Source organism: Scyliorhinus canicula, chromosome 11 (assembly GCF_902713615.1).
Source record: "Scyliorhinus canicula chromosome 11, sScyCan1.1, whole genome shotgun sequence".
NCBI lineage: Eukaryota > Metazoa > Chordata > Chondrichthyes > Carcharhiniformes > Scyliorhinidae > Scyliorhinus > Scyliorhinus canicula.
This window is the reverse complement of record NC_052156.1, coordinates 81,171,666-81,196,519: the sequence shown is the minus strand read 5'-3', so window position 1 is coordinate 81,196,519 and position 24,854 is coordinate 81,171,666. Positions and strand designations below refer to the sequence as shown.

General features: G+C 49.5%; 1 protein-coding gene across 1 annotated transcript in view; it reads right to left on the bottom strand.

The window, feature by feature from the left end:
- sec13 (SEC13 homolog, nuclear pore and COPII coat complex component) overlaps positions 1-18,426 on the bottom strand; it is a 68,214-nt gene extending 49,788 nt beyond the window's left edge. The window contains exons 1-2 of the mRNA XM_038810784.1: positions 18,329-18,426; positions 15,222-15,266 (exon numbers count right to left, since the gene is read on the bottom strand). Of these exons, the coding sequence (XP_038666712.1) occupies positions 15,222-15,266; positions 18,329-18,331 (48 nt within the window). The 5' untranslated portion in view covers positions 18,332-18,426. The remainder of the gene's footprint in view (positions 1-15,221; positions 15,267-18,328) is intronic.
- Positions 18,427-24,854: the final 6,428 nt, after the last annotated feature.

Sequence of the window (24,854 nt, the reverse complement as noted above, 5' to 3'; positions counted from 1 at the left end):
CATTGCACCTCCTACTTCTGCTTTGCCCAACTCAGGACCTTCTCCTTCACGCGGTACCTACAGAAACAAATAATCACTGCTCTTGGCGGCCATTTGGTTCAGGCCTCCACACCCTACGAGCCCAGGAGTGATCTTCCCCCCTCCCCCAACAGCTCCGCCAACATCTTGGCAAAATAGTCCCTTACACCCCTTCGGGCAGGCCCACAATCCTCAGATTTTGCCATCTAGCTGTTTTCCAGGTCCTCCACTTTGGCTCACAGACTCCTGTTGGCGTCCACCGCCCTCTGCAGCTCCTCACCCATCAAGGTGAGTTGTGTTGTGACAAGGCCTCCTCCACTCCATTCACACGAGGCCAGAATTGAACCCGGGTCCCTGGAGCTGTAATGCAGCAGTGCTAAACACTGTGCCACCCCAGAAAAGGAGCCAAAGTATCCTCATTATGTCCCCTATGGTGGGCACCAGGTCCTTCACATGTAACAAAAGATCATTTAAGACAGGGACACCCTATGTTCCACTCCACCCCTAACTATCCCTCTCCACTTGTCCGAAGTCCTCAGGGCAATAACCAGTCGCTTAATTGCTAATGCAAACAGGAGAGGAGACATAGGACACCCCGACCCATCTTCCTGTACAACTGGAAAAACCCCAAACTCATAGTCTTTGTACGAATGCTGGCCAAAGAAGCCTTGTACAGCAGACATACCCACAACACAAACCTGGAGTCCAACCCAAACTTGTCCAAAACTGCAAAAAGGTACCTCCATTCCAGCCTATCAAATGCCTTTTCTGCATCTAATGACACAATTATCTCCATTTCCGGCCAGTCCACTGGGGTAAGAACCACATTCAACAGTCACCGCACACTTGACGACAGTCTTTGGCCCTTTACAAATTCCGTTTGGTCCTCCCCAACTACCTCCTGGAGACAGGGTCCCAACTTTAATGCTAGAACCTTAGCTCATAGCTAAGTGTCGACGTTAAGCAGTGAAATAGGATGATACAACCAACATTCCGCGGGATCCTTGTCCTTTTTCAGAAGAGAGATGGATGCCTGCCCAAGCAGCACAGGAAGGGAATCCAGGCCGAAGAGTAATTGCTTCATAGTACCAGGCAGCTGGGTTCAAATCTCGACTTGGTCACTGTCTGTGCGGAGCCTGCACGTTCTCTCCATGTCTGCGTGGGTTTCCTCCGGGTGCTCCGGTTTCCTCCCACAAGTCCCGAAAGACATACTGTTAGGTAATTTGGACATTCTGAATTCTCCCTCAGGTGTCGGAATGTGGCGACCAGGGGATTTTCACAGTAACTTCATTACAGTGTTAATGTAAGCCTACTTGTGACACTAATAAAAATTATTATTACAAGCTGGTCCGCAGACGTCTTTAAAAATTCCAACGGAAACATGTGTGTGTGTGGTTGGTTGGCCCCCCGGCGCAAAGAAGCTGCTCACCTTAGCCTTGGCCTAATCTACCTTTAGCTAGATTAGGTCGAGCCGGGCACATGAATACACAAGTTCACCCTACGAAGGGCATCACTCCACACTTCATCATCCACTATGCTTCCCAACTCCCCCTCCCAGTTCATTTTCACCTCATCCACTCATTCTTTGCGCCGTGGAGCCAACCAGCCACACACACATGTTTTGGTCATGTCCAAAACTGCTGAGCTTTTGGATCTCCTTTAACACTAAGTTGGCGATTCTGAATATTGATCTTGACCCTTGTCCTTTGGTGGCCATTTTCAGGGTGTCTGACTCGCCGGGGCTGCAAACGGGTGACGGCGGACGTCCTTCATTATTGGTCTCCTACTCCATCTAGTGCCTCGGTATGGTTGGGTGACCTAATGGAATTCTTGTGCCTCGAGAAAGTAAAGTACACTGTTAGGGGTCAGTTGAGGGATTCTACCTGAGATGGCAGCCATTCATTGCCTACTTTAAGTTGCTTGGGAGGGGGTTGGGTTTTAATTTCCCTTTCTTTTGTGGGTGAGGTGCATATGGTTGGTTGTGTTTTTGTTACATTCTGTGTTACATCCACTGTTTGAAATGTTGGCTTTGTTATAAAATTTATTGTAAATGGAAAATCTTTACTAAAACTATATTTTTTTATAAGGTTTCAGATTGCTGTAAACTCCTTGAGCTTTGTTTGCTTGTAACTGCTCATCTCATCGCTACTTATTAAGTTGAACTGGGGCTGATTGGTACTTCTCATGCAGTGTAAATTGTTGTTCCCTTTGAGATTCCTTCAACAGGATCCGCCCATTGATGCCAGACATGCTACACTCCACTGACCCCACTAGAGAAAGGATCCTCTCCAGCAGAGAAGGAGACGGAGCCTCAGGAAAAGCCCTTTGGACAAAATTCCAGATCTGGAGAAACCCGAATGTCCAAACTTCACCGCAAGTTTCTCCAAGCTGGCAAACTGTCGCTCCTCAAACAAATCCCCAAATCTCTCCAGCCCCTTCCCTTCCTTGCAGCCTAGTCTTGATGGCTCAAATAAATGATTAGCATAAATAAGGGCCAACCTCGATATAGATCCACGCTTAAAGTTATGCCTAAATTGTCTCCAATTTCTACGAATGGACACAACCACTGGGTTTGAAAAGTACTGTGCCAGAGAAAACGGAAGTGAGGCCATCACCAACGCCCCCGAACTAGATCCCTGACGTGACCTCGTCATCGATCCCCATGTGGAACCCGGATCAATACACCACCCCAGCAACGTCTCAACACTGACCGCCCAATAATAAAAAGCAATGGGCAATGCTAGGCCCACCAACTGTCTTGTCCCTTTGAACTGTCCTGCATATCCTCGGGCCCTGCCCACCCATATAAACGATGATATTAACCTTAACAAAAAATATTTAGGGAGAAAAACAGGAAGACATTGAAAAGAGCTTTACAAGTCTGCATCCGCCCAATATCTATCAAAATCTCCTCAGAGCCTAACGGGACCTCCCAACTCCTTCCGTCTCTCACCCCCCCCCCCCATCACTGGAAAAGCCAATCCATCTAAAAATGTCCAACCCCCCCACCAGGGGTTCGGGCCCATAGAGATCCATGTAGAAAGCCTCAAACGCACCATTGACTTTATTTAGGGTGGAAACCAAGCTGCATCCTGAATCGTTAACCTGAATAATCTCCTGGGAAGCCGCCTGCCACCTCAGCTGATGGGCTAAAACCGGGTAGCCTTCTACCCATATTCATAAAAATAACCTCAAAAGCCGCAGCTGGCTGACCGTCTTGCCCGTGGACAACAGATGAATGAAATGAAAATGAATGAAATGAAAATCGCTTATTGTCACAAGTAGGCTTCAGTGAAGTTACTGTGAAAAGCCCCTAGTCGCCACATTCCGGCGCCTGTTCGGGGAGGCTGGTACGGGAATTGAACTGTGCTGCTGGCCTGCTTTAAAAGCCAGTGATTTAGCCCAGTGTGCTAAACACCTGTAGCTTCTACCTGGCAGTGCCCCATCCAATGCCACCTGGGTACCTTGCCAGGCTCCAGAAATGCCTGGGTGCCAGAGGGAAAGCACCTGGGGGCCTCCGATCCCCTGGGAGACCCCACAAGTGCTGTTCTGTCTGGTCTCCGTTTGTGGAGAGTAGCACTTGCCCGAGATCTTCAAGGTGAAGGGGATAGATCCCAATGCCTTGATTACCTCAGGGAACTGCATGTTAGAGTGAGACTAGCTGTCTTGTTCGAACATGCATATTTGGTTAGCACTGCTGCCTCACAGCACCAAGGTCCCAGGTTTGATCCTGGCTCTAGGTCACTGTCCGTGTGGAGTTTGCACATTCTCCCCATGTTTGTGTGGGTTTCGCCCCCACAACCCAAAGATGTGCAGGCTAGGTGGATTGGCCACACTAAATTGCCCCTTAATTGGAAAAAATGAATTGGGTACTCTAAATTAAGAAAAAAATTAAAATTATGCAGATTTGCCAAAAAGTGATCCCACCCACAATGAGTGGACTTCACATGACAACATCTCGCAAGATCATGTTGGATCCCCCCCAAGGCATAGCGAGCTGGTTAGATCCCGCAGTAGGGTCTCCCGCCATTTACCAGACACGTTGCGACGCGGCGCACAGATTTTCAGGCGCAGCATGGCCGCAAGACTGTGTCCATTACCTCTCCTGTAATAACCGTCGTTGAGGCTTCCCAGAGCCTGGAGGGCGAAACACTTGCCCTGGTGGGAGCTACCTATTGCACAACCTTTCCCTACATTCCGCCACTGGAAGTCTCAATCTGAAACCTGATTAGATTGCAGTCTCTTGACTCACCAGAAGACATCTATTTATTACTTATGTACATATTATCGTGTGGTGGTTTCATCCCATTTTTGTGTTTTTCCCTCAATTTGGGAACTTTTACAATCTTCCAAATGAGGGTAACCTGCTGAAATTAAAATTGGTTCCACTACCCGCCTCCCCCCCATATTAGCATCAAGATTTCTTTAAATCAGGCAGGTGAACATGAGAACAAAGAGGAGTAGGTCATTCGGCCCCTTAAGCCTGCTCTGCCATTTAATAAGACCATGGTAGATCTAATAGCAACCTCAAATCTGCATCCCACCTACCTATCACTCCCTTGCTTACCAAGAATCTATTCACCCCGCCTTAAAAATATTCAAAGACTCTGCTTCCACCACCTTTTGAGGTCGAGAGTTCCAAAGTCTCACTGCGGTATTGTATGAAGCAAATAATGGCATGATGGGAAAAGTAGTCAAGTTTTCTTGGTACAAGTGAATTTAAACTAATGTCATCTAACCTAAGGCACAGAAACAGAGACAGCCTGTCTATGGGAACCGGGTGACTCTGAGAGTCTAGATAAGGCTTGGAGCCCGAAGTAGTCGTAATACATAACAAGCTGAACAACTATCTCTTCCTGTTCCTAAACAACTTCTTCCCTTACTTAAAACAAAGACAAGATAATAATATGAAACTCACGTCCCCTGGCGGTCAGCAAGGTGCCGCCATGGTAACGATTATTACTTATGTTTTACTTTTGACCAAATTCCTGACCAAGCTGTATTCATGTTATCTTGATCCTATAATGTATAAGAATCGCCTTCTTTTCTGTACTATCGCAGACTTGGGACGGACTCCGCAGTTTGTAATTGACTGCCTTCCGACTTTCCAAGTATCAGCCAATTTCTGCTAGCAGTTCTAATTAGTGAATAAAGTTCAGTTTTGCTTATCTAATGAATGCTGTTTGAATTTCTCTATCACAGTCAAGACGCGGGGAAAATATAGAATACAACATTTGGCGCTGCGAGAAAAAGTCCGATATCCTGAAGTGAGCTTCCATGAGGGACTGAGAAAAAGTGATCAAAGCCATGACCGGAGTAAAGAGACAGACGCCGGCACAAGGTAAGATTGACCTTGGTCTCTCTCTCTCTCGGATCTGTGCTGCGACCCCTCATCCCTGACGGAAGTAACTAAACAGGTGACGGTTCTCGAATCTAAATTTGACTGTGAGTACATTTTTTTTGTGTAATTAGCCGCAGGTCAGGGACCTTGTTGATCTCGTTTTTCATCCGCATCAGATTTATACAGGCTGTCAATAAATTTGGGGTCAGGGACCCTGTCAATAAGTTTTGGGGTCAGGGACCCTCTCAGTAATGTTTTCGGGTCAGGGACCCTGTCAGTAATGTTTTGGGGTCGGGGACCCTCCAATTTGATTTGGTACCAGAAATTTTGTTTGAGCGTTTTTTTGCCTGGGGCACATTTTACTGACATTATGCGACAAACTTTAGACAAAACTAGCGGCAATTCCCCTCTATTTTTCATGTGTTTAGAAACCCCTTCTCAAGAACGTAATATTCGAAGATTGGCTGCAGCGCTGCTTTAAACAATAAATTAGGTAACGATATCTGGCCAGTAGGTAACACAGGGAACTTGGAACTTTGACAATAACATTGATGCAGAAGAAAAAAGCAATCTGGAAAAAAAATATGCCGGTTTCAAATTGTTTAATTTTACAGTGGAAAAAAAAACAGTCCACTTAACGCAACGAACAATCACAATGAGTTGGAGAGATAACGCCCGCAAAAGAGATATTAATGAGTGTGTGAACGGTAAAGCGAAAAATTGGGAGACTTTAAAATTGTAATGTGAGCTTTGGGATAAAGACAATCAAAATGATAAAAAGCAATTCGGCAATATCAAATCTCCTGCCGGCAGAAAAGTAGGACTGGCCAATCAGATTATAGGAAAGGAGGATCCTCCCAGTTGCTCTGGCATGCCGATGTTCCCATATTCAAGCAATACGGAAGACGAGGATAATTTGAACCCTGGACCCCACCCTCATTTTGCGCTCCCCGATCTTGCAATTCCACTGTCCTAAGTCCTGACTCCCACTTCTGATCCCATTACCAATGAAACTCCTGCTAACGTATCCCCCTTAGCGACACGCACTCGGTCACAGACGCAAGCCGTAAATATCGAACAACCCTTCTCTATGGAAAACATGATAATTGACTAAAAGGTGTTGATTAAAAGATCCACAATAAGGAAATTATAAAAGTGAAGTTAATAAGTTACCAATTTAGAAGCATGCTGGCAATAATGACTAAAGTTTAATGTTGCTTTTGAATGAAATTTAGTAGATCAGATGATGTTAACTAACTACTGCTTGGAATGTTGTACTGGCCTTATTATGATAACAAGTGGTTCTTCTGAAGGACAACAATATGCATATTCGAATTGTTTTTAAACTAATGGCAAAACATTCATAATTCCTCTTGCAAATGTTCCCAAAGTTGTTCAGTTCACACTATATCAGTTTAAAAGAAAGTAACTTTACAAATAAGAGTAATTGAAATATGAATAAGTTTTTAGATTGCGTGAAAAGACGTAAATGGCATCACGCCAAGTTCTCCACCCCTTAGATTCTGCAGGAAACATTAACCATTTCAACAGACAGTTGGTCTTTTCTGAATTGACAAAGAAAAAATACTTCTCAAAGAATAGCTAATACCTCTAAAATTAATCAGTGCAAATTGACTTAAATGGAATAACACAGAAAGTTTTCGAAAGAGAATGAAAAATCTTTGTTCAAAATTTGTCCGCAAGGACAAGGGCTGAATCCAAGAGAGAGAAAGAGAGACAGAGAAAGAGATTGAAGGAGAGAGAGAGAGCCAGCGACAAGAGACAGGAACTGTTAGAGATAGCGAAAGAGAGCGAGCCCGGGAGAGGCAGAGATGGAGAGGTAGGCAGATAAAGAGAAAGAGCAACAAGAGTTCCAAAGACAGACAGAGTTATGTAGAGAGGGAGAGAGATAGATAAGAGAGAGAGGGAAAGAATTCATATTTCATTTTTCAGACTTTGACTTTAAAAATTAAGTTTCAAGCTGTGATGATTTGAAAGAGGTAAAGAGATATCGATGCCAACATGGTCCTTGTTATTACCTGAAACCTTCGCGATAAAAGGTTCCTGTTAACTTTGTAAGGCGGGTGGCATAGAATCTTTACAGTGTCACCTTCGAGCTGTTAATTGGTTTGTACGGAGCGCGATTACTCCGTGATTTAAATTATAATCTCCTGCAGATGCGGATAACTCTGCTTAATAACACATAAACAGGGCAAAAAGCGTGCGGACCCTGACATAAAACATCACACACGTAATTTCCTTAATCAATTGTTAAAATTGTAATCGGAAGGACCATCTGGCATCAGACAAAGTGTGCAATGGGTAAAACTTTAGATACAACTTTTTAAAATGGCAGCGTACTGCAAACGCTGTGTGAACAACTAAAGGCCTATCAACAGTAATAGAAGCTCAACAAGTGATTTAGGAAAATAATAGGGCGTCAACTGCTAAAAAGTTAGTTGCTCTATGGAGGGAATATTGTCCAAAATTGAAGGATGCTTCCTTGTTAGCCAGCTGGCAGGATAAAGAATTAAAATTGAGTAGAGAATTGACAAGTCTTGAAAACGGAATGCGCATATGGAAAAGAACCAAGTTAGGCTATCCACCTTGATTAGAAAGTTGCTGATTAGACACTGCAAATTCGGAGCGGTAATACATGCATTGATAATGGTATGTTTATAGAACTGTCTCAAATACGAGGTCACCAGCTGCAGAATTTAATAACTTCTGTGCCTGCGCCTGATTGCTCTGTGTTCTATGCTGGCAGCTAATGTTAACCCTGAGTACCACTGTTTAAAACACCCGATAGAGTCCAGATGAGAGAATATAGTGACCCAAGACTTGATAACGGCATTACCATATCACCTATCCCGCAGGCCCAGCTTCGAAACTTTCCCCTATTCACTATTCCACAGTGGTGGACGATTGATTTTGATCCCTCACACTTTTCACCTCCCTTAGATATTCCCAATCCACATGTCACTCTTTGCTACGATCATACAGTAACCTCGCCCGATTTGGAGAGCATTTACCAAGACAAAAGAAAGGTCTGCCTTTCTTGTCAATTTACCCCACAGCCTATGGCATCAGTCGAGACTTGTATCACCCCACATGACCCTTTCTGTCAACGAAGGCTACAATGCCAAGTCCTTGGGATTTCTGGCAGCTGCACTACGAGGACAAGCTGATCCTTTCCTTAATGATAGTCAAACCCTACCCGCAGGCACTTTAGAATATTTTAAACGCCCATTTGTCCACATTGGCACACTGCACCATCATCATTCAACCCAATCTACTACTCCTGAACTGCCCACAGATTTATGGGCAGCCTCCAAACACGAAGTTGGTCTCACTAATGTCCCTCCTGTTGTTATTAGAATCAAACCTGATATGCCCTTGCCCTCTATTTCACAGTACCCTTTGCGGCCCGAGGCTGAAAAAGGAGTCTCGGTCATGATTCAATCGTTCCTTCAACAGGGGATTTTGATACCGTGCCAATCGCCCTGTAACACCCCGATTCTTCCAGTTCCTAAGATAGGAAGACCATCCGAATAGCGTTTAGTCCAAGACCTCCGGCTTATTAATCAGATAATTAAACCCTTACATCCCATTGTCCCAAATCCAGCGACAATCCTTAGCAATGTCCCACCGGAAGCGACTATTTTTACCCTTCTTGATTTGCAACATGCCTTTTTTGCAATACCCCTCGCCCCTGAATCACAGTATTTGTTTGCCTTTACATTTAAGAAGATGCAATACACTTGGACTCGACTTCCACAGGGCTTCATTCATTCTCCAACCCTTTTCTCACAGGCATTGCACTCCCAGTTAGCGACATTAGCACCTCCTGGTGGCTCCACCATCATTCAATATGTTGATGACTTACTCCTTGCCAGCCCTGATTTCATCGCTAACCAGCGTGACACCTTTTACCTGCTCATCCGTCTCCATTCATGGGGATATGTGATCCCGCCCGCTAAAGTTCATAAAGGCCAACGACAAGTCAAATTTTTGGATGTCCTAATTAGTGCTACTGATCGCTCCCTTACTCAAGAACGCATTACTCCTATATTGCAGACCCCATTTCCTACATCGCCCAAGCAGGTGCAAGCTTTTTTAGGATTAGTGAACTTTTGCAGACAATGGATTCCTAATGTTACTGTACATACTAAAGAATTAACTCCGTACTCCTCTCAAAATGCTCCTCTTAAGTTTGATCTACCTGATTCAGCAAAGCAATCTTTTATTACCCTGAAAAACACCCTGGCTATCGCCCCAGCACACGACCTATGTATGACAGACCTTTTCACCCAAATTCTTACCGCTGTCCATTTGTTAGTCCAGGCAGCCTCTAATCTAACCCTTCACCAACCAGTACAAGTGCATACTTCACATTCTATCATGGTTCTCCTAACGTCTCAGCAAACCCAGCATCTGACTCAAGCGCGATTGAGCTTCTATGAGATTTCACTATTGCAAAACCCCTACCTCTCGTTTCATTATTGTTCAACCTTAAATCCTGCTGTGTTCCTCGAACAGCCCCCCGATAACCTTAACCACCACACGATTGTTTGCTTCAGAAGCACTTCCTTACTGCACCTTGCCCGGATTTAACAGACAGGCCTATTGATAATCCAGATCTAATTTTTTATGTTGATGGCAGTTCTTCCATTTCCCCATTTCCCGTCCCACAGTCGAAATATGCCGTGGTAACCGACACTGACGTGCAGGAAGCAGCAGCCTTCCAGACCCCTGTCTCTGCACAAAAAGCCGAGCTATTCGCCCTTACTCAAGCATGTATTTTAGCCACAGACAAAAGTACTAATGTTTACATTGATTCTAGGTATGCCTTTGACGTGACCCATGATTTCGGCCGCCTCTGGCAACAGCGAGGTTTTCTCACCTCTGTGGAAACTCCCATTCAAAATGCACTTTGGGTTAAAAATCTCCTCGATGCTATTCAGCTTCCCCGTCAATTGGCAATTATTAAATGCGTTGCGCACACGAAGGGTGACACTCCTGTTCAATTAGGAAATGCCCGTGCTGATTCAGCTGCTAAAACTGCAGCTTCATCAACCTCTTTAATTGTTCCCAGTGGGGCTAATCAGGCTCTAAACCAGGTACCTGCATTACGGACGAAGGGCATGCCAGAGATAGCTGAAGTTCAAAATTTACAGAGGGACGCCTCTGATTCTGAGTGAACACTATGGAAGTCAATGAGGTGTTCGCACTCCTTGACACGAGACCTCTGGCTGACTCCAGTTGGTCAAGTTTGTATTCCGAATTCTTTATTGCCGTTACTTGTTGATTATTTGCATTCTTGTACCCATCTTGGTAAGGAGGGAGTGGTACAGCTACTCCTAAAAGCTTGGTGGCACCCAGATTTGAATACAGCAGCGCACACGCCGCTGGATCGATGCGTCATTTGCATGAAACATAATAAGAGTAAAGGTCCTCCGGGAACCACCCCCTTGCCAGATGATCCTTTTGCTTGTATACAGCTTGATTTTATTGAATTGCCAAAAGCACAGTGCTATAAATATTGTTTAGTAATAATTGATGTGTTTAGTAAATGGATTGAAGCATTCCCCACCACTAATTGTACGGCACATACAGTAGTGAAGTTGTTGTTAACGGAAGTCATTCCTTGTTTTGGGGTACCCAAAATGGTGAGCTCAGACAATGGACCACATTTTGTAGCTCGGATTAATACTGAATTGTGCAAAGCCCTTGTAATTAAACAGCAACTGCACTGCGCATATCACCCGCAGGCAGCAGGAATTCTGGAAAGAGCCAACGGGACTTTAAAAGAAAAATTATCTAAATTAACTGAAGAAACTGGATTAAATTGGCTAAAAGTATTACCCTTGGCGCTGTTTCACATGCGAGTGACTCCCCATTCGCGGACCGGACTGTCAGCTGCAGAGATAGTCTATGGTCGGCCAATGAGGACTCCCTGGGATGCCCATGAAAAACCCCTAGAGGGAGTAGACCTCCATGTGATGGGGGAACAAATGCAGAACTATTTGAATCAATTAACACTTTCTTTGAAGTTTCTTCACTCACAGGTAAAACAGGTACATCTACCAGTAATGACAGGGACAGCCGTCCCTCGATATCCAGTGGTCAAACCCAGAGACCTCGTGTTGGTAGAAAAACTGGGACAGAAAGAAACTAGGACAACGCTGGAGCGGACCCTTCCTCGTACTACTGACGACGCCAACATCGGTCAAACTTGAAGGACGTTCAAGTTGGATACATCTATCCGATTGCAAGAAGATAGTCTCCAATCCAGACGAGAACACAGGATGAAGATCTTCAGTATAATTTTTGGACTTTCTGGACTATTTAGCCTCAATGGCCACTCGGTAGTAAAAAAACGAACTAAACGAGACCTGCCTTCCAATACCTATTTACATATGTCATATCTTTACGCCGAAAAATTGAATATTAGCAAGTGTTGGGTTTGTACCCACATTCCTGTCCATTCAAGGGAAGGAATACCTCTCCAATCCCTCCCCTTTCATACCGCAGAAACAGTTGAATGGATTTTACGACAAAATCAAACAGGAATCAGGGGAGATAGGGGGAATATGAAAATATGGAAGTCTGCTGGCTATGACATGACTAAATTTTCAGCTTCATATCAACCTAACTATAATCATGCCCTAACTCCACCCTCCCTCACTGTCCACTCGTATAATGTTCAAGGTTCCATATGTTTTAATAAATCAGGGAAAGGAAAGTTAATGGGGCAAAGTAGATGCAACCTACCAATACAATCCCCTGGATGACATCAGCTGATGATTTTACAGCCTACAATGGAACCTATTTCATATGTGGCACTAAAGCATATCCGTGGCTCCCCATTGATTGGACAGGATCCTGCTTTTTGGGATATGTCATACCCCAAATGCATCATCGACCCACCCTTAAGCACCCTTAAGCACTCCCCCTCGCGAGCAAAAAGAACAATTTCTAAAACGTAACGGGCAAGGCATGAACGAACTGATCTACATGGCCTCAGCATTGGAAAATCTGGCAAACGTAACGGCAACAGAAGCCAGGGACACTAGACAGGCACTGGCCGAGGTCTTGCTGAGCTAGTGGCTGTCCGGACCGTGGCATTGCAAAATCGACTGGCTTTGGATTATCTGTTAGCCTCGCAGGGAGGAACGTGCGCTATCATAGGCCAAGAGTGCTGTACTTACATTCCAGATGGCTTTGAAAATATCACTAACCTGGCCGACCATATTAGGAAACAAGCTGCTCAAATTCAGGAAATTGGCAGCGAATTTCACGACTATAACCCGCCGGGTTGGCTAGGATGGTTGGGTCATGGATTATTTGACTGGATCTTTAAGGCCTTTCTTCTACTGCTACTAATACTACTAGGGATAGAATTGCTTGCCTGCTTGTGTAAATGCATTTTCAAACGAATCATGGATATACCTATTTAGCTGGTTGTCATGATATGACAAAAGGGGGGAGTGCGGTATTGTATGAAGCAAATAATGGCATGATGGGAAAAGTAGTCAAGTTTTCTTGGTACAAGTGAATTTAAACTAATGTCATATAACCTAAGGCACAGAAACAGAGACAGCCTGTCTATGGGAACCGGGTGACTCTGAGAGTCTAGATAAGGCTTGGAGCCCGAAGTAGTCGTAATACATAACAAGCTGAACAACTATCTCTTCCTGTTCCTAAACAACTTCTTCCCTTACTTAAAACAAAGACAAGATAATAATATGAAACTCACGTCCCCTGGCGGTCAGCAAGGTGCCGCCATGGTAACGATTATTACTTATGTTTTACTTTTGACCAAATTCCTGACCAAGCTGTATTCATGTTATCTTGATCCTATAATGTATAAGAATCGCCTTCTTTTCTGTACTATCGCAGACTTGGGACGGACTCCGCAGTTTGTAATTGACTGCCTTCCGACTTTCCAAGTATCAGCCAATTTCTGCTAGCAGTTCTAATTAGTGAATAAAGTTCAGTTTTGCTTATCTAATGAATGCTGTTTGAATTTCTCTATCACAGTCAAGACGCGGGGAAAATATAGAATACAACATCACGACCCTCAAGAGTAAAAATCATTTCTCCTCATCTCAGTTTTAAATGGGCGGGGGACCCCTTATTTTTCAACAACCAGCCCTAGTTCTAGATTTTCTCACAGGAGAAAACATCCTCTCCACATCCATGCCAATATTCCTCAGGATCTGAGGATCAAGCCCAGCCTGTCCAACCTTTCCTCGTAAGTTAATCTGCCATTCTGAGTATTAGTCGTGGTGACCTTTTCTGAACTGCTTCCAACCTATTTACATACTTCTTTAAATAAGGTGACCAATACTGCACATACTACTTCAGATATAGGGCGCGATTTAACGGCAAGGTTTCTCAGTGTCATTTGTGGTGGGTTTTACTGGGAGTTTACCGCCTGCTCTACCGGCGCGTTTTCCACCACTATCTAATGACACCTAGTCACCTTTTTTGGGCCCTGGTGAGTTTCTCACCGGTTTAGCCCACACTTTGAATTTTTTTCATCACTGGAGAGCTGAACTCCGATATTGGGCTGCCATTTTGAAACGGTGTCACGATTTCTAAGTGAGCTTGTGGGTCCCCCACGACCCCCACCCATGGGCAGTGTTACCGCTGACATACATGGGCATTACCCCCCCTCCAAAGTGAGGAAGCCCTGCTTCGGGGTTCCTGGGGGCCCCCTCTTCAGGCCCCCCAAACTTCCCAGAGGCCCCTTACCTGCTCTGCAACCCCCCTCCATTCATATCCCTCCTACCCTCCTTTCATGGGCACGGCCCCTCTCGGTCCCTGACCCTTGGGAGTGCCACACTGGCACTGCCCCACCCAGCTTGGCAGTACCAGGGTGCCATCCTTGCAGTGCCACGGTGCCCATGTTGCACGGGGAGGGCCAGGGGGCCACCCTGCATTATCCCTGGCCACCCAGGAGCCTCTGATGGCCTGGGAGACCCCCCCCCCATCCCCGGGTGCTGTTCCACGTTTGTGTGGACTAGTACTGAACGGCGCCTGGCTGTGGTCTCCCTGGGGAGGCCGGTAGATACAGGGTAAGTAAGCCTTAAGTAAGTTTAAGGCGACTTACGTCAGTGCAGCTTGATACCGCCCATTGTGGGCAGGTTCCTGATCCTCACACCTCACAGGACTTGGGTAGATTCCATTAGGGCACGATATGGCCGGTAGTGTTCGGTATAACTGAAGCATATCCCCTCCCCTACTTTTGTAATCATTTCCTCTTGTAATAAATGATAACATTCTATGAGCTTTCCCAATTACGTTCCATACCTGTATATTGGCCTTTGCGATTCATGCAGTAGGACACCCAGATTTCTCTGCATCTCAGAGTTATGCAATCTCTGATCATTTAGATAATATACTTTTCATTTATTCTTTCTGTCAAAACGGATAATTTTACATTTTCCCACAATATTCTCATTTGCCAGATTTTTGACCACCTGCTTATTCTGTCTACAGAATACAGAATAAAGCTTCCTATGCTTCCTAAATATTCCCAGATAAGATGCTCGACTATATTCAAACACAGGACACAATTAAAAACACATACGTATGAACAGTTTTATTGCTGAAGGACTTTGCTCTGCAGTGTAGGAACAGAACCATTCGGAAATGTCCCAATCTCCATTCCAGAAGTTTACACATATCTAGATTCAAGCATTTAGAGACGTGCAAGCATATCTTAAAAGAAACCTCTGTATCCCAACTACTCCCTATAAAGTGAATCATTCTCTGAATATTTGGATGTTGCAATTTAAGCAAATTGCAGTCTTTTGAGAGTTCACACTGTAATAAGAATGGCAAATCCACTTACGATCATATCCTCGTGGGATGTATCCACAGTATTAATTACAGAAACCTATGAAAAAATATTAAAAAGACAGATTAGTGAAATGACCAGAACATTTTTTTTTAAATTTAGAGTACCCAATTATTTTTTTCCAAATTAAGGGGCAATTTAGCATGGCCAATTCACCTACCCTGCACATCTTTGGGTTGTGGAGGTGAGACCCATGCAGACACGGGGAGAATGTGCAAACTCCACACGGACAGCGACCCGGGGCCGGGATTGAACCTGGGACCTCGGCGCTGTGAGGCAGCAATCATGGCCACCCGACCAGAACATTTTTTAATGGAATCTTTTCTAAGGAAGACAAAGGATGTTTATTCCATTCTCATACAAGGTACACCCATCCGGTCCCAGTTTCTAACACTTCCAATTAAATGCCCAGACTACAACCTCAGAACAGTGCTTCCTATTCACCTGTGTGATTTCTTTTGTTTGTACTCCAGAGATCCTGTGGCCTTGCTGAAAAGGCTGCAAAAGAGCAGCAACATTTCTGTTGTCCCTGCCTGCACCTACCCTATCAACTCATTTCACATGGAGCCCTTATCATCTGCCAACGGAGGGAGCCCTTATCATCTGCCAACGGAGGAAGCCCTTATCCTCAGTGGGAGTTAAGATTTGAAGCTTGTCCAGTTGGTGAAAGACCAGAGTCCAACAGATTCATTGAATTACATTTCTGAAGCCTCCGACTCTGCAGAAACTACCATGGAATAAGATTTATCAAGATTCCTTCAAGATACTTGCCCCTCTTAATACAAAGTGATACAATACAGTCTTTCAACTTAGGTCATTCAGTAAATCCATCCCTACACCCCCATAGACCTGCAAATATTTCCTTTGCATGGATAGATCTAAAACTCTTGTGAAAGTAACAGACACAAGCATGATGGGCCAAATAACCTCCTTCCACTGTCTCATTCTAGAATTCTATGAAGCTGTTTCCACCACTCTTCTGTGCCCATGTGAATATGTTGCAGTGTTGATTTGCTAGATCTTCAAACAGTGCAGTGGTACTGAAGTGCCAGCCAAGTTTTGTCCTCAAGTCATGGACTGGGTTTGAACCCACAACCTTTCAAAACCACGACCATTCAGGGCTTCCATGGCGAGTAAGACACTAGAATGTCCTAAGAATATGGGACACAATTTCTTTCCCTTTTCTTCCTCAAAGCATGGACATGATGGGTTAGACAGCTACCTTTCATCTCTGGGTGCAGGTATCACTAGATAGTTGTTAGGAGTTTTTACCACTGCCCTTCCTGAGTCCAAGATTGGCCCAACACCACATAAAGCAACACAGTACTGCCTTAGAAAGTGAACCTGAAGTTACCCTGGCTTGTAATGATCTACGAATAGCCATTGAGATGTTGACGATGTTTTTTCTGTGATTGTGGGACCTTAACAGAGTTCGTATCAGAAATCTGTCAGGAATGGGACGGATTGTTTGATGGGGAGTAGAAGGAGAGGGGCAGAAGTTAGGGGACGGCAGAAAGCAGTTGAGGAGTTACAGTGAATGAGAGGTGCCAGTTGGTACTGGGAGAGATTATGTGTCAGGGGCTTAAGAGTGTAAAAAAACTCCGAACCAGGAATTGTAAACAACAGGGACTGAATCCAATTTCCCTCAGCCGGAGACCCTGCTCCCCAGCACATCAACACAAAGCATCCCTTCCCAGCCTGTAGGCAGTCACCCAACCTGGGGGCAAAGCTAGGATCCGGGGGAGGGGGGGTAAGAGTCATCCATCCCAGGGTCAGAGCTCGGTCCACCAGGTGCAGAGCCAGGGTCCCAAGGGGGCAGAGTCAGGATCCCCAGGGGAACAGAGTCAGGATCCCCAGGAGGGGGGGCAGTGTCTGGATCCCCGGAGGGGGGGGGGGGGGGGGGGGCCAGAGTCAGGACCCCCGGGAGTCTGGATCCCCGGGGGGAGGGGGCAGAGTCTGGATCCCCGGGGGGAGGGGGCAGAGTCAGGACCCCCGGGAAGGAAGGGGGCAGAGTCAGGACCCCCAGGAAGGGGGGGGGGCAGAGTCAGGACCCCCGGGGGGGGGGGGGGGGGCAGAGTCAGGACCCCCGGGAGGGGGGGGAGGCAGGGTCAGGACCCCCGGGAGGGGGGGGGGCAGAGTCAGGACCCCCGGGAGGGGGGGGGGGGCAGAGCACGGATCCCCGGGGGGAGGCAGAGCACGGATCCCCTGGGGGAGGGGCAGAGCACGGATCCCCTGGGGGAGGGGGCAGAGCACGGATCCCCTGGGGGAGGGGGCAGAGCACGGATCCCTGGGGGGGGGGGCAGAGCACGGATCCCCGGGGGGAGGAGGCAGAGCACGGATCCCCTGGGGGAGGGGGCAGAGCACGGATCCCCTGGGGGAGGGGGCAGAGCACGGATCCCCTGGGGGAGGGGGCAGAGCACGGATCCCCTGGGGGAGGGGGCAGAGCACGGATCCCCGGGGGGAGGGGGCAGAGCACGGATCCCCGGGGGGAGGGGGCAGAGCACGGATCCCCTGGGGGAGGGGGCAGAGCACGGATCCCCTGGGGGAGGGGGCAGAGCACGGATCCCCTGGGGGAGGGGGCAGAGCACGGATCCCCTGGGGGAGGGGGCAGAGCACGGATCCCCTGGGGGAGGGGGCAGAGCACGGATCCCCTGGGGGAGGGGGCAGAGCACGGATCCCCTGGGGGAGGGGGCAGAGCACGGATCCCCTGGGGGAGGGGGCAGAGCACGGATCCCCTGGGGGAGGGGGCAGAGCACGGATCCCCTGGGGGAGGGGGCAGAGCACGGATCCCCTGGGGGAGGGGGCAGAGCACGGATCCCCTGGGGGAGGGGGCAGAGCACGGATCCCCTGGGGGAGGGGGCAGAGCACGGATCCCCTGGGGGAGGGGGCAGAGCACGGATCCCCTGGGGGAGGGGGCAGAGCACGGATCCCGGGGGTGGCAGAGTCAGGATCCCAGGGTTCGCCCTCTACTCCATGGTTACAACTTTTTCATCGGCGCCCCCGCCCCCATGGTCCGATCTCCGATTGAATCCCCCGCCGGGCCGGCCCCACTCTGACCTCCCGATTCCCGTGTAGATCGGGACCATCCAACAACTACTCACCATGGCTCCTCCAGCAGCCGCTCCACTCCCGACCCGGGTCCCACAGCCGCTTCCGCTTCCGCTCAGACGTGGCAGGCTGAAAGCTGTCCCTCACCACAACCGGCCGCCTCCTAACAAGAGACACAAACAAACGTTCCGCACGTAACATCTGCACTAGGAGCCAGATCACCCTGAACATCACCCTGCACCTTAATCATCACCCACTGCGCCCTGACCAGAACCTACCTTAACATCACCCACAAAACTCTCATCATCACACAGCATCCCTGAACAGCACCCACTGTGTGGCGCTAACAATTGTACACAAAGACCCGAAAGCAGTACAAGAGAGGCTTTATTACAGTGAAATGCTATTCCACTGGCGGCAGCTGTAGAATGGCATCTCAGTGAACCTTACGAATATTTATACAGCTCCCTGTGGGCGGAGCTAGCCGGCAGGGGCTTACCGGAGAAACCTGTAATACAGGTACGGCCATACATCCCCCTACTGCAAGCACACATATATACAGTGGTTAGATCACCACATTCACCCCCTGTAAAAAAAATGAGTCCGGCGGGGGTGACGTGGAACTATAATACATAAAGTGATCTATTTACAAAAGGGCAAAACAAAAGAAAACCACGAGTCCATAAGCAACCCGGTCACAGGTTGAGTCGGATCGGCGGTCGAACGTTCCGTTGCGAGCGACGTAGCTGTGGTGGCGACGTCTGCACAGGCGGCGTTGGTGACGACGGTGCAGGTGCTGGCGGTGTTGGTGCTGGCCAATGGCGGAATGACTCCGGGAGCGAGCCAAAATCTTCCATGTCCTCCAGCGTGGGCAGGGGAATGAGGGATGGACCTGGTGGGGATGGATACGGGGGCGCCGGGGGAAAGGAGGGTGGCGCGGGGGGTGAAGGGGCCTGGGCATGGAATCGGCACCCGAGGGAGCCAGGTCCCAGAGCGAGACTGTGTCCTGGCGGCCGTCGGGGAACACCACGTAGACATCCTGGGGGTTCGCGTGGAGCAGGCGTACCTTGTCCACCAGGGGTTCCACCTTGTGGTGCCTGACATGCTGACGAAGAAGGACCGGGCCCGGAGCCGTGAGCCAAGTTGGGAGCGACACCCCGGATGTAGACTTCCTAGAGAAGGCAAAAACACGTTCATGGGGTGTGTGGTTAGTCGCGGTGCACAGCAGTGACCGAATGGAATTGAACGTGTCAGGGAGGACCTGCTGCCAGCGAGCGGCTGGGAGATTCCTGGACCATAGAGCCAACTGGACGGCCCTCCATACCGTCCCATTCTCCCTTTCTACCTGCCCGTTTCTCCGGGGGTTGTAGCTGGTCGTCCTGCTGGAGGCGATACCCCTGCTGAGCAGGAACTGACGCAGCTCATCGCTCATGAATGAGGATCCCCTGTCACTATGGATGTAGTCGGGTAAACCGAACAGAGCGAATATGGAATCAAGGGCCTTGATGACGGTGGCAGACGTCATATGCGGGCATGGGATGGCGAAGGGGAACCTACAGAATTCATCGACCACACTAAGGATGTAGGTGTTGCGGTTGGTGGAGGGGAGGGGCCCTTTGAAATCCACGCTGAGGTGTTCAAAGGGGCGGTCTGGCCGGTAGAAGTGCGGCTTGCACTCCGCACAGATCTGGCAGTCTCTGGTAACTGTCCGTACTTCCTCAACGGAGTAGGGCAGATTGCGGGCTTTGACTAGGTGGTACAACCGAGTGACCCCTGGATGGCAAAGGCTCTCATGCAAGGCGCGGAGCTGGTTCACTTGTGCGCTGGTACATGTACCTCGGGAGAGGGCGTCTGGGGGATCGTTGAGCTTGCCGGGGCGATACAAGATCTCGTAATTGTAGGTGGAGAGCTCGATTCTCCACCACACGATTTTATCGTTTTTGATCTTGCCCCGCTGCGTGTTGTTAAACATGCTACTGACCGTTGGTCAGTGAGGAGAGTGAATTTCCTGCCGGCCAGGTAATGCCTCCAGTGTCGCACAGCTTCAACGATTGCCTGTGCCTCCTTTTCAACAGAGGAATGTCGGATTGCGGAGGCATGGAATGTGTGGGAGAAGAATGCCACGAGTCTGTCGGCCTGGTTTAGAGTGGCGGCAAGGGCGACATCTGAAGCGTCGCTCTCTACTTGGAAGGGCATACTGTGTGCATCCCGGCCCTGGCTATGTCTGAGTGGATACGATCGAAGGCGTGTCGTGCCTCAGCCGTCAGGGGAATTTGTGTGGACTGGATCAGTGGGCGGGCCTTGTTCGCGTATTGTGGGAGCCACTGGGCGTAGTAAGAAAAGAACTGTGGTGAATGAGATTCACACGGTATTATAAGTTACCAATGTCACTCTGTTCCAAGTATATATATGTATAAATATTGTAAGTGCAGTTGCACTACCTGACCACCAGGGGGGGTAGCACTGGGAGTACTCGAGAGTTTGTACTGGGCTCCCCCCTTATCTCCGCCCAGAACTCCTCGCCCTGGAGCTGCTGTATAAAAATCCGTGCCACAGAGTCAGCCAGCCAGTTCACATGGTTCCATCAATTTAATATACTTACGAAACAGTCAAAGTAAATCACGGAAGCAGCCCTCAAGCCCGGACGCCTAGAACTCGACCCGCAGGATGCAGAGGCTAAAGAAATTTTTTTCCACTGGCTGAGATGTTTTAAGGCCTACCTGGCAGAAGCCAGCGCCGCTAGAACAATGGAGGAACAAAAACTCAGCCTACTGCACGCGAGGGTAAGCCACAGAATCTCCACACAGCTAAATCCGGCCGGTTCTTACACCGCAATGCTGGCGATATTGGACAAAATGTACTTTAGGCCCATTAACGAGGTTTATGCACGCCACGTGTTTACGACTCGCCGTCAGCGGCCTACAGAAACGCTAGCCGAATTTGTACGGGAACTGAACAATCTTTCTAATTGTTGGAACCAACCAATCTACGGACACGTGCTTGTAGGATTAGAACCCCTGGATGGCAGAGGTCAACGTGGATGGCTTTCAGACGGCTGATCTGCGCGCTGGCGCATGTCCCGCGGGATAGGGCATCCGAGGGCTCGTTGAGCTTCCCCGGTCGATATTTAATATCGTAACTATAGGTGGAGAGTTCGATCCTCCACCGAAGGATTTTATCATTTTTTATTTTGCCCCTTTGCGAGTTGTCAAACATAAAGGCAACCGATCGTTGGTCGGTGATGAGGGTGAACCTCCTACCTGCGAGGTAGTGCCTCCAGTGACGAACAGCCTCCACGATGGCTTGTGCTTCCTAATCGACTGAGGAGTGTCGGACTTCTGAAGCGGGTAGGGTACGGGAGAAAAATGCAACGGGCCTCCCTGCCTGATTTAAAGTGGCTGCTAGAGCTACCTCTGAGGCGTCGCTCTCAACCTGAAAGTGAGTGGATTCATCCACCGCCCGCATGGCTGCTTTGGCGATGTCCTCCTTGATGCAGCTGAAGGCCTGGCGCGCCTCAGCTGACAGGGGAAATCGTGTGGCCTTAAAGAGTGGGGGGCTTTGTCCGCATATTGAGGGACCCACTGGGCGTAGTATGAGAAGAACCCCAAGCACCGTTTGAGGGCCTTGGGGCAATGAGGGAAGGGGAGTTCTAAGAGGGGGCGCATGCGGTCCGGGTCTGGACCCAAGACTCCGTTCTCCATGACGTAGCCGAGGATGGCCAGTCTGTTTGTGCGGAAAACGCATTTCTCCTTGTTATAAGTGAGATTTCATTTCTGTGCCGTTTGGAGAAAACGGTGGAGGTTGGCGTCGTGGTCCTCCTGGTCATAGCCGCAGATGGTAACATTGTCCAGATACAGAAACGTGGCCCGCAGCCCGTACTGGTCTACCATTCGGTCCATTGCTCGTTGGAACACCGAAACCCTGTTAGTGACGCCGAAAGAGAACCGGAGGAAATGAAAGAGGTGACCATCGGCCTCGAATGCCGTGTAGTGTCGGTCCTCCGGGCGGATTGAGAGCTGGTGGTATGCAGACTTCAGATCCACCGTGGAAAATAGCCGATATTGGGCGATATGATTAATCATGTCTGCAATTCTGGGGAGGGGATACGCGTCTAGGAGCGTAAAGCGATTTATGGTCTGGCTATAGTCGACGACCATGCAAAATTATTCCCCGGTCTTGACGACCACCACCTGAGCTCTCCAGGGACTATTACTGGCCTCTATGATCCCCTCACTGAGCAGCCGTCGGACCTCCGAACGGATAAAGACCCTATCCTGTAGGCTGTATCGCCTGCTGCGAGTAGCTACTGGTTTGCAATCTGGAGTGAGATTGGCGAAGAAAGGAGGGGGGGAGATGCGCAGCGTGGCTAGGCTGCAGATAGTGTGTGGGGGAAGGGGCCCGCCGAAGCTGAGGGTGAGGCTCTTGAGGTTGGACTGGAAATCCAGGCCTAATAAGAGTGGCGCGCAGAGGTCGGGCAGGACATAAAGTTTAAATTTCGAATAACTAGCGCCTCGAATTGTGAGAGTAGCAACGGTGCGTCCTTGGATTTGGACTGAGTGGGAGCCCGAAGCGAGGGTGATAGTTTGGCTCACCGGAAAAATAGAAAGCGAACAGCGTCTTACCAGCTCTGGATGTATAAAGCTCTCGATGCTCCCAGAGTCAAAGAGGCATGGCGTGCTGTACCCGTTAATCTGGACCGCCACCATCGAACTTCGTAGGTGCTTGGGGCGGGAGTGATCTAGGGTGACCGCGTTGAGTTGCAGGCCGCGTGATGAGTGCCCGGGAAAGTCGTAGTCTTCCGAGTGGGCGTCCGGTCGAGTAGATGCCGGTACGTTCTGGCGAGCTTGATGCAGGATCGCTGCGCTGAGTTGCGGGCCACGTGATGAGTGCCCGGGGAAGTCGTATTCTTCAGATGAGCTTTCTGAGCATGGAGATGCAGATGGGGCCCGTGGATCGTACGTGGTGAGCGGCGAGGAAGATGGTGTCCAAGATGGCGGCCCCCATGAGTCGCACGTGGCCGGCCGCATGGTGGGGGTACGTGTCGAGTACGTACCGATTGATGGTCTGGCTGTAGTCCACGACCATCCTGTGTTTCTCCCCACTTTTAACCACTACCACCTGGGCTCTCCAGGGACTGTTGCTGGCCTCGATAATACCCTCCCGAAGCAGCCGCTGGGCTTCGGACCTGATGAAGGCCTTGTCCTGGGTGCTGTATCGTCTGCTTCTGGTGGCGACGGGCTTGCAATCTGCGGTCAGATTGGCAAAGAGCGAGGGAGGCTCAGCCTTGAGGGTTGCGAGGCCGCAAACGGTGAGTGGAGGTAGGGGTCCGCCGAATTTGAGGGTGAGGCTCTGGAAGTTGCATTGAAAATCCAGGCCCAGTAAGAGTGACGCGCAGAGGTTGGGGAGAATGTACAGGCGGAAACAGTCGAATTCCACGCCCTGTACAGTGAGTTTAAACAGGCAAAAGCCCCGGATCGGGATAGAGTGGGAACCGGACCGCAAGGGAGTAGCGCCTTACCGTGTCCGGGTGAATGAAGCTCTCAGTGCACCCGGAGTCGATGAGGCAGGAGGTCATGTGGCCGTTGACGAGCACCGTCGTGGAAGAGGGTGCCAGGTTGCGAGGACGGGACTGGTCAAGCGTCATGGAGGCGAGTAGCGGGCGATCGGCCGACGAGTCTGACGAGTCCGACGAGTAGCGGCAGCGACCCGGGTCCCGTGGTCCCGTCCCAAGCGGAGGACAAAATGGCGGCGTCTGGAATACCTGTGAGGAAGAAGATGGCGGCGGACAAGATGGCGGCGGGCAAGATGGCGGCGCCCATGGAGCGCACATTGTGGGTCGGGACAAGATGGCGGCGCCCATGGAATGCACATGGAGGCGGAGGGTGTAGATGGCGGCACCCATGATGCGCACATAGCGGGGGCGGCGAAAGATGGCGGCGCTCACTGATCGCACGTGGGGTCGGGGGCAGCGGATGGCAGGGCCCATTGTGCGATCAGCTGAGGCGAGGGGGGGGGTTACGGGCGCAATAGCGGCAACCGTCCGGGACTGACACACCGCTGCAAAGTGGCCTTTCTTGCCACAAGCTTTGCAGGTCGCGGTGCGGGCTGGGCAGCGCTGGCGGGGATGCTTCTGCTGACCGCAGAAGTAGCAGCGGGGTCCCCCGGGTGCGCGGTGCGGCGAGCAGCGCAGGCATAGTGCGTGGGGGCGGCTGCTGGGGGGGCGGTTGCAGGGTCCACGAGGGGTAGGACGAGTGGGCCGAGTGGCTAGCGGGGTAGGACAACGCATTACGGGAGGCGGCCGTCATTGATAGCGCCAGGGTCTTTGTAGCCACGAGATCGAGAGCGGCCCCTTCCAGCAGTCGTTGCCGGATGGGGTCCGATTCAATGCCTGTAACAAAGGCATCCTGCATGAGTAAATCGGAATGTTCTGTGGCCGTGAGGGCCTGGCAGTCGCAGTCTCGTACTAGAGGTATAAGGGCCCTCCAAAAGTCCTCAATCGACTCACCCGGCTGTTGGACGCGAGTAGAGAGTAGATGTCTCGCAAACAGGGTGTTCACCGACTGTGCGTAGTTCTCTTTG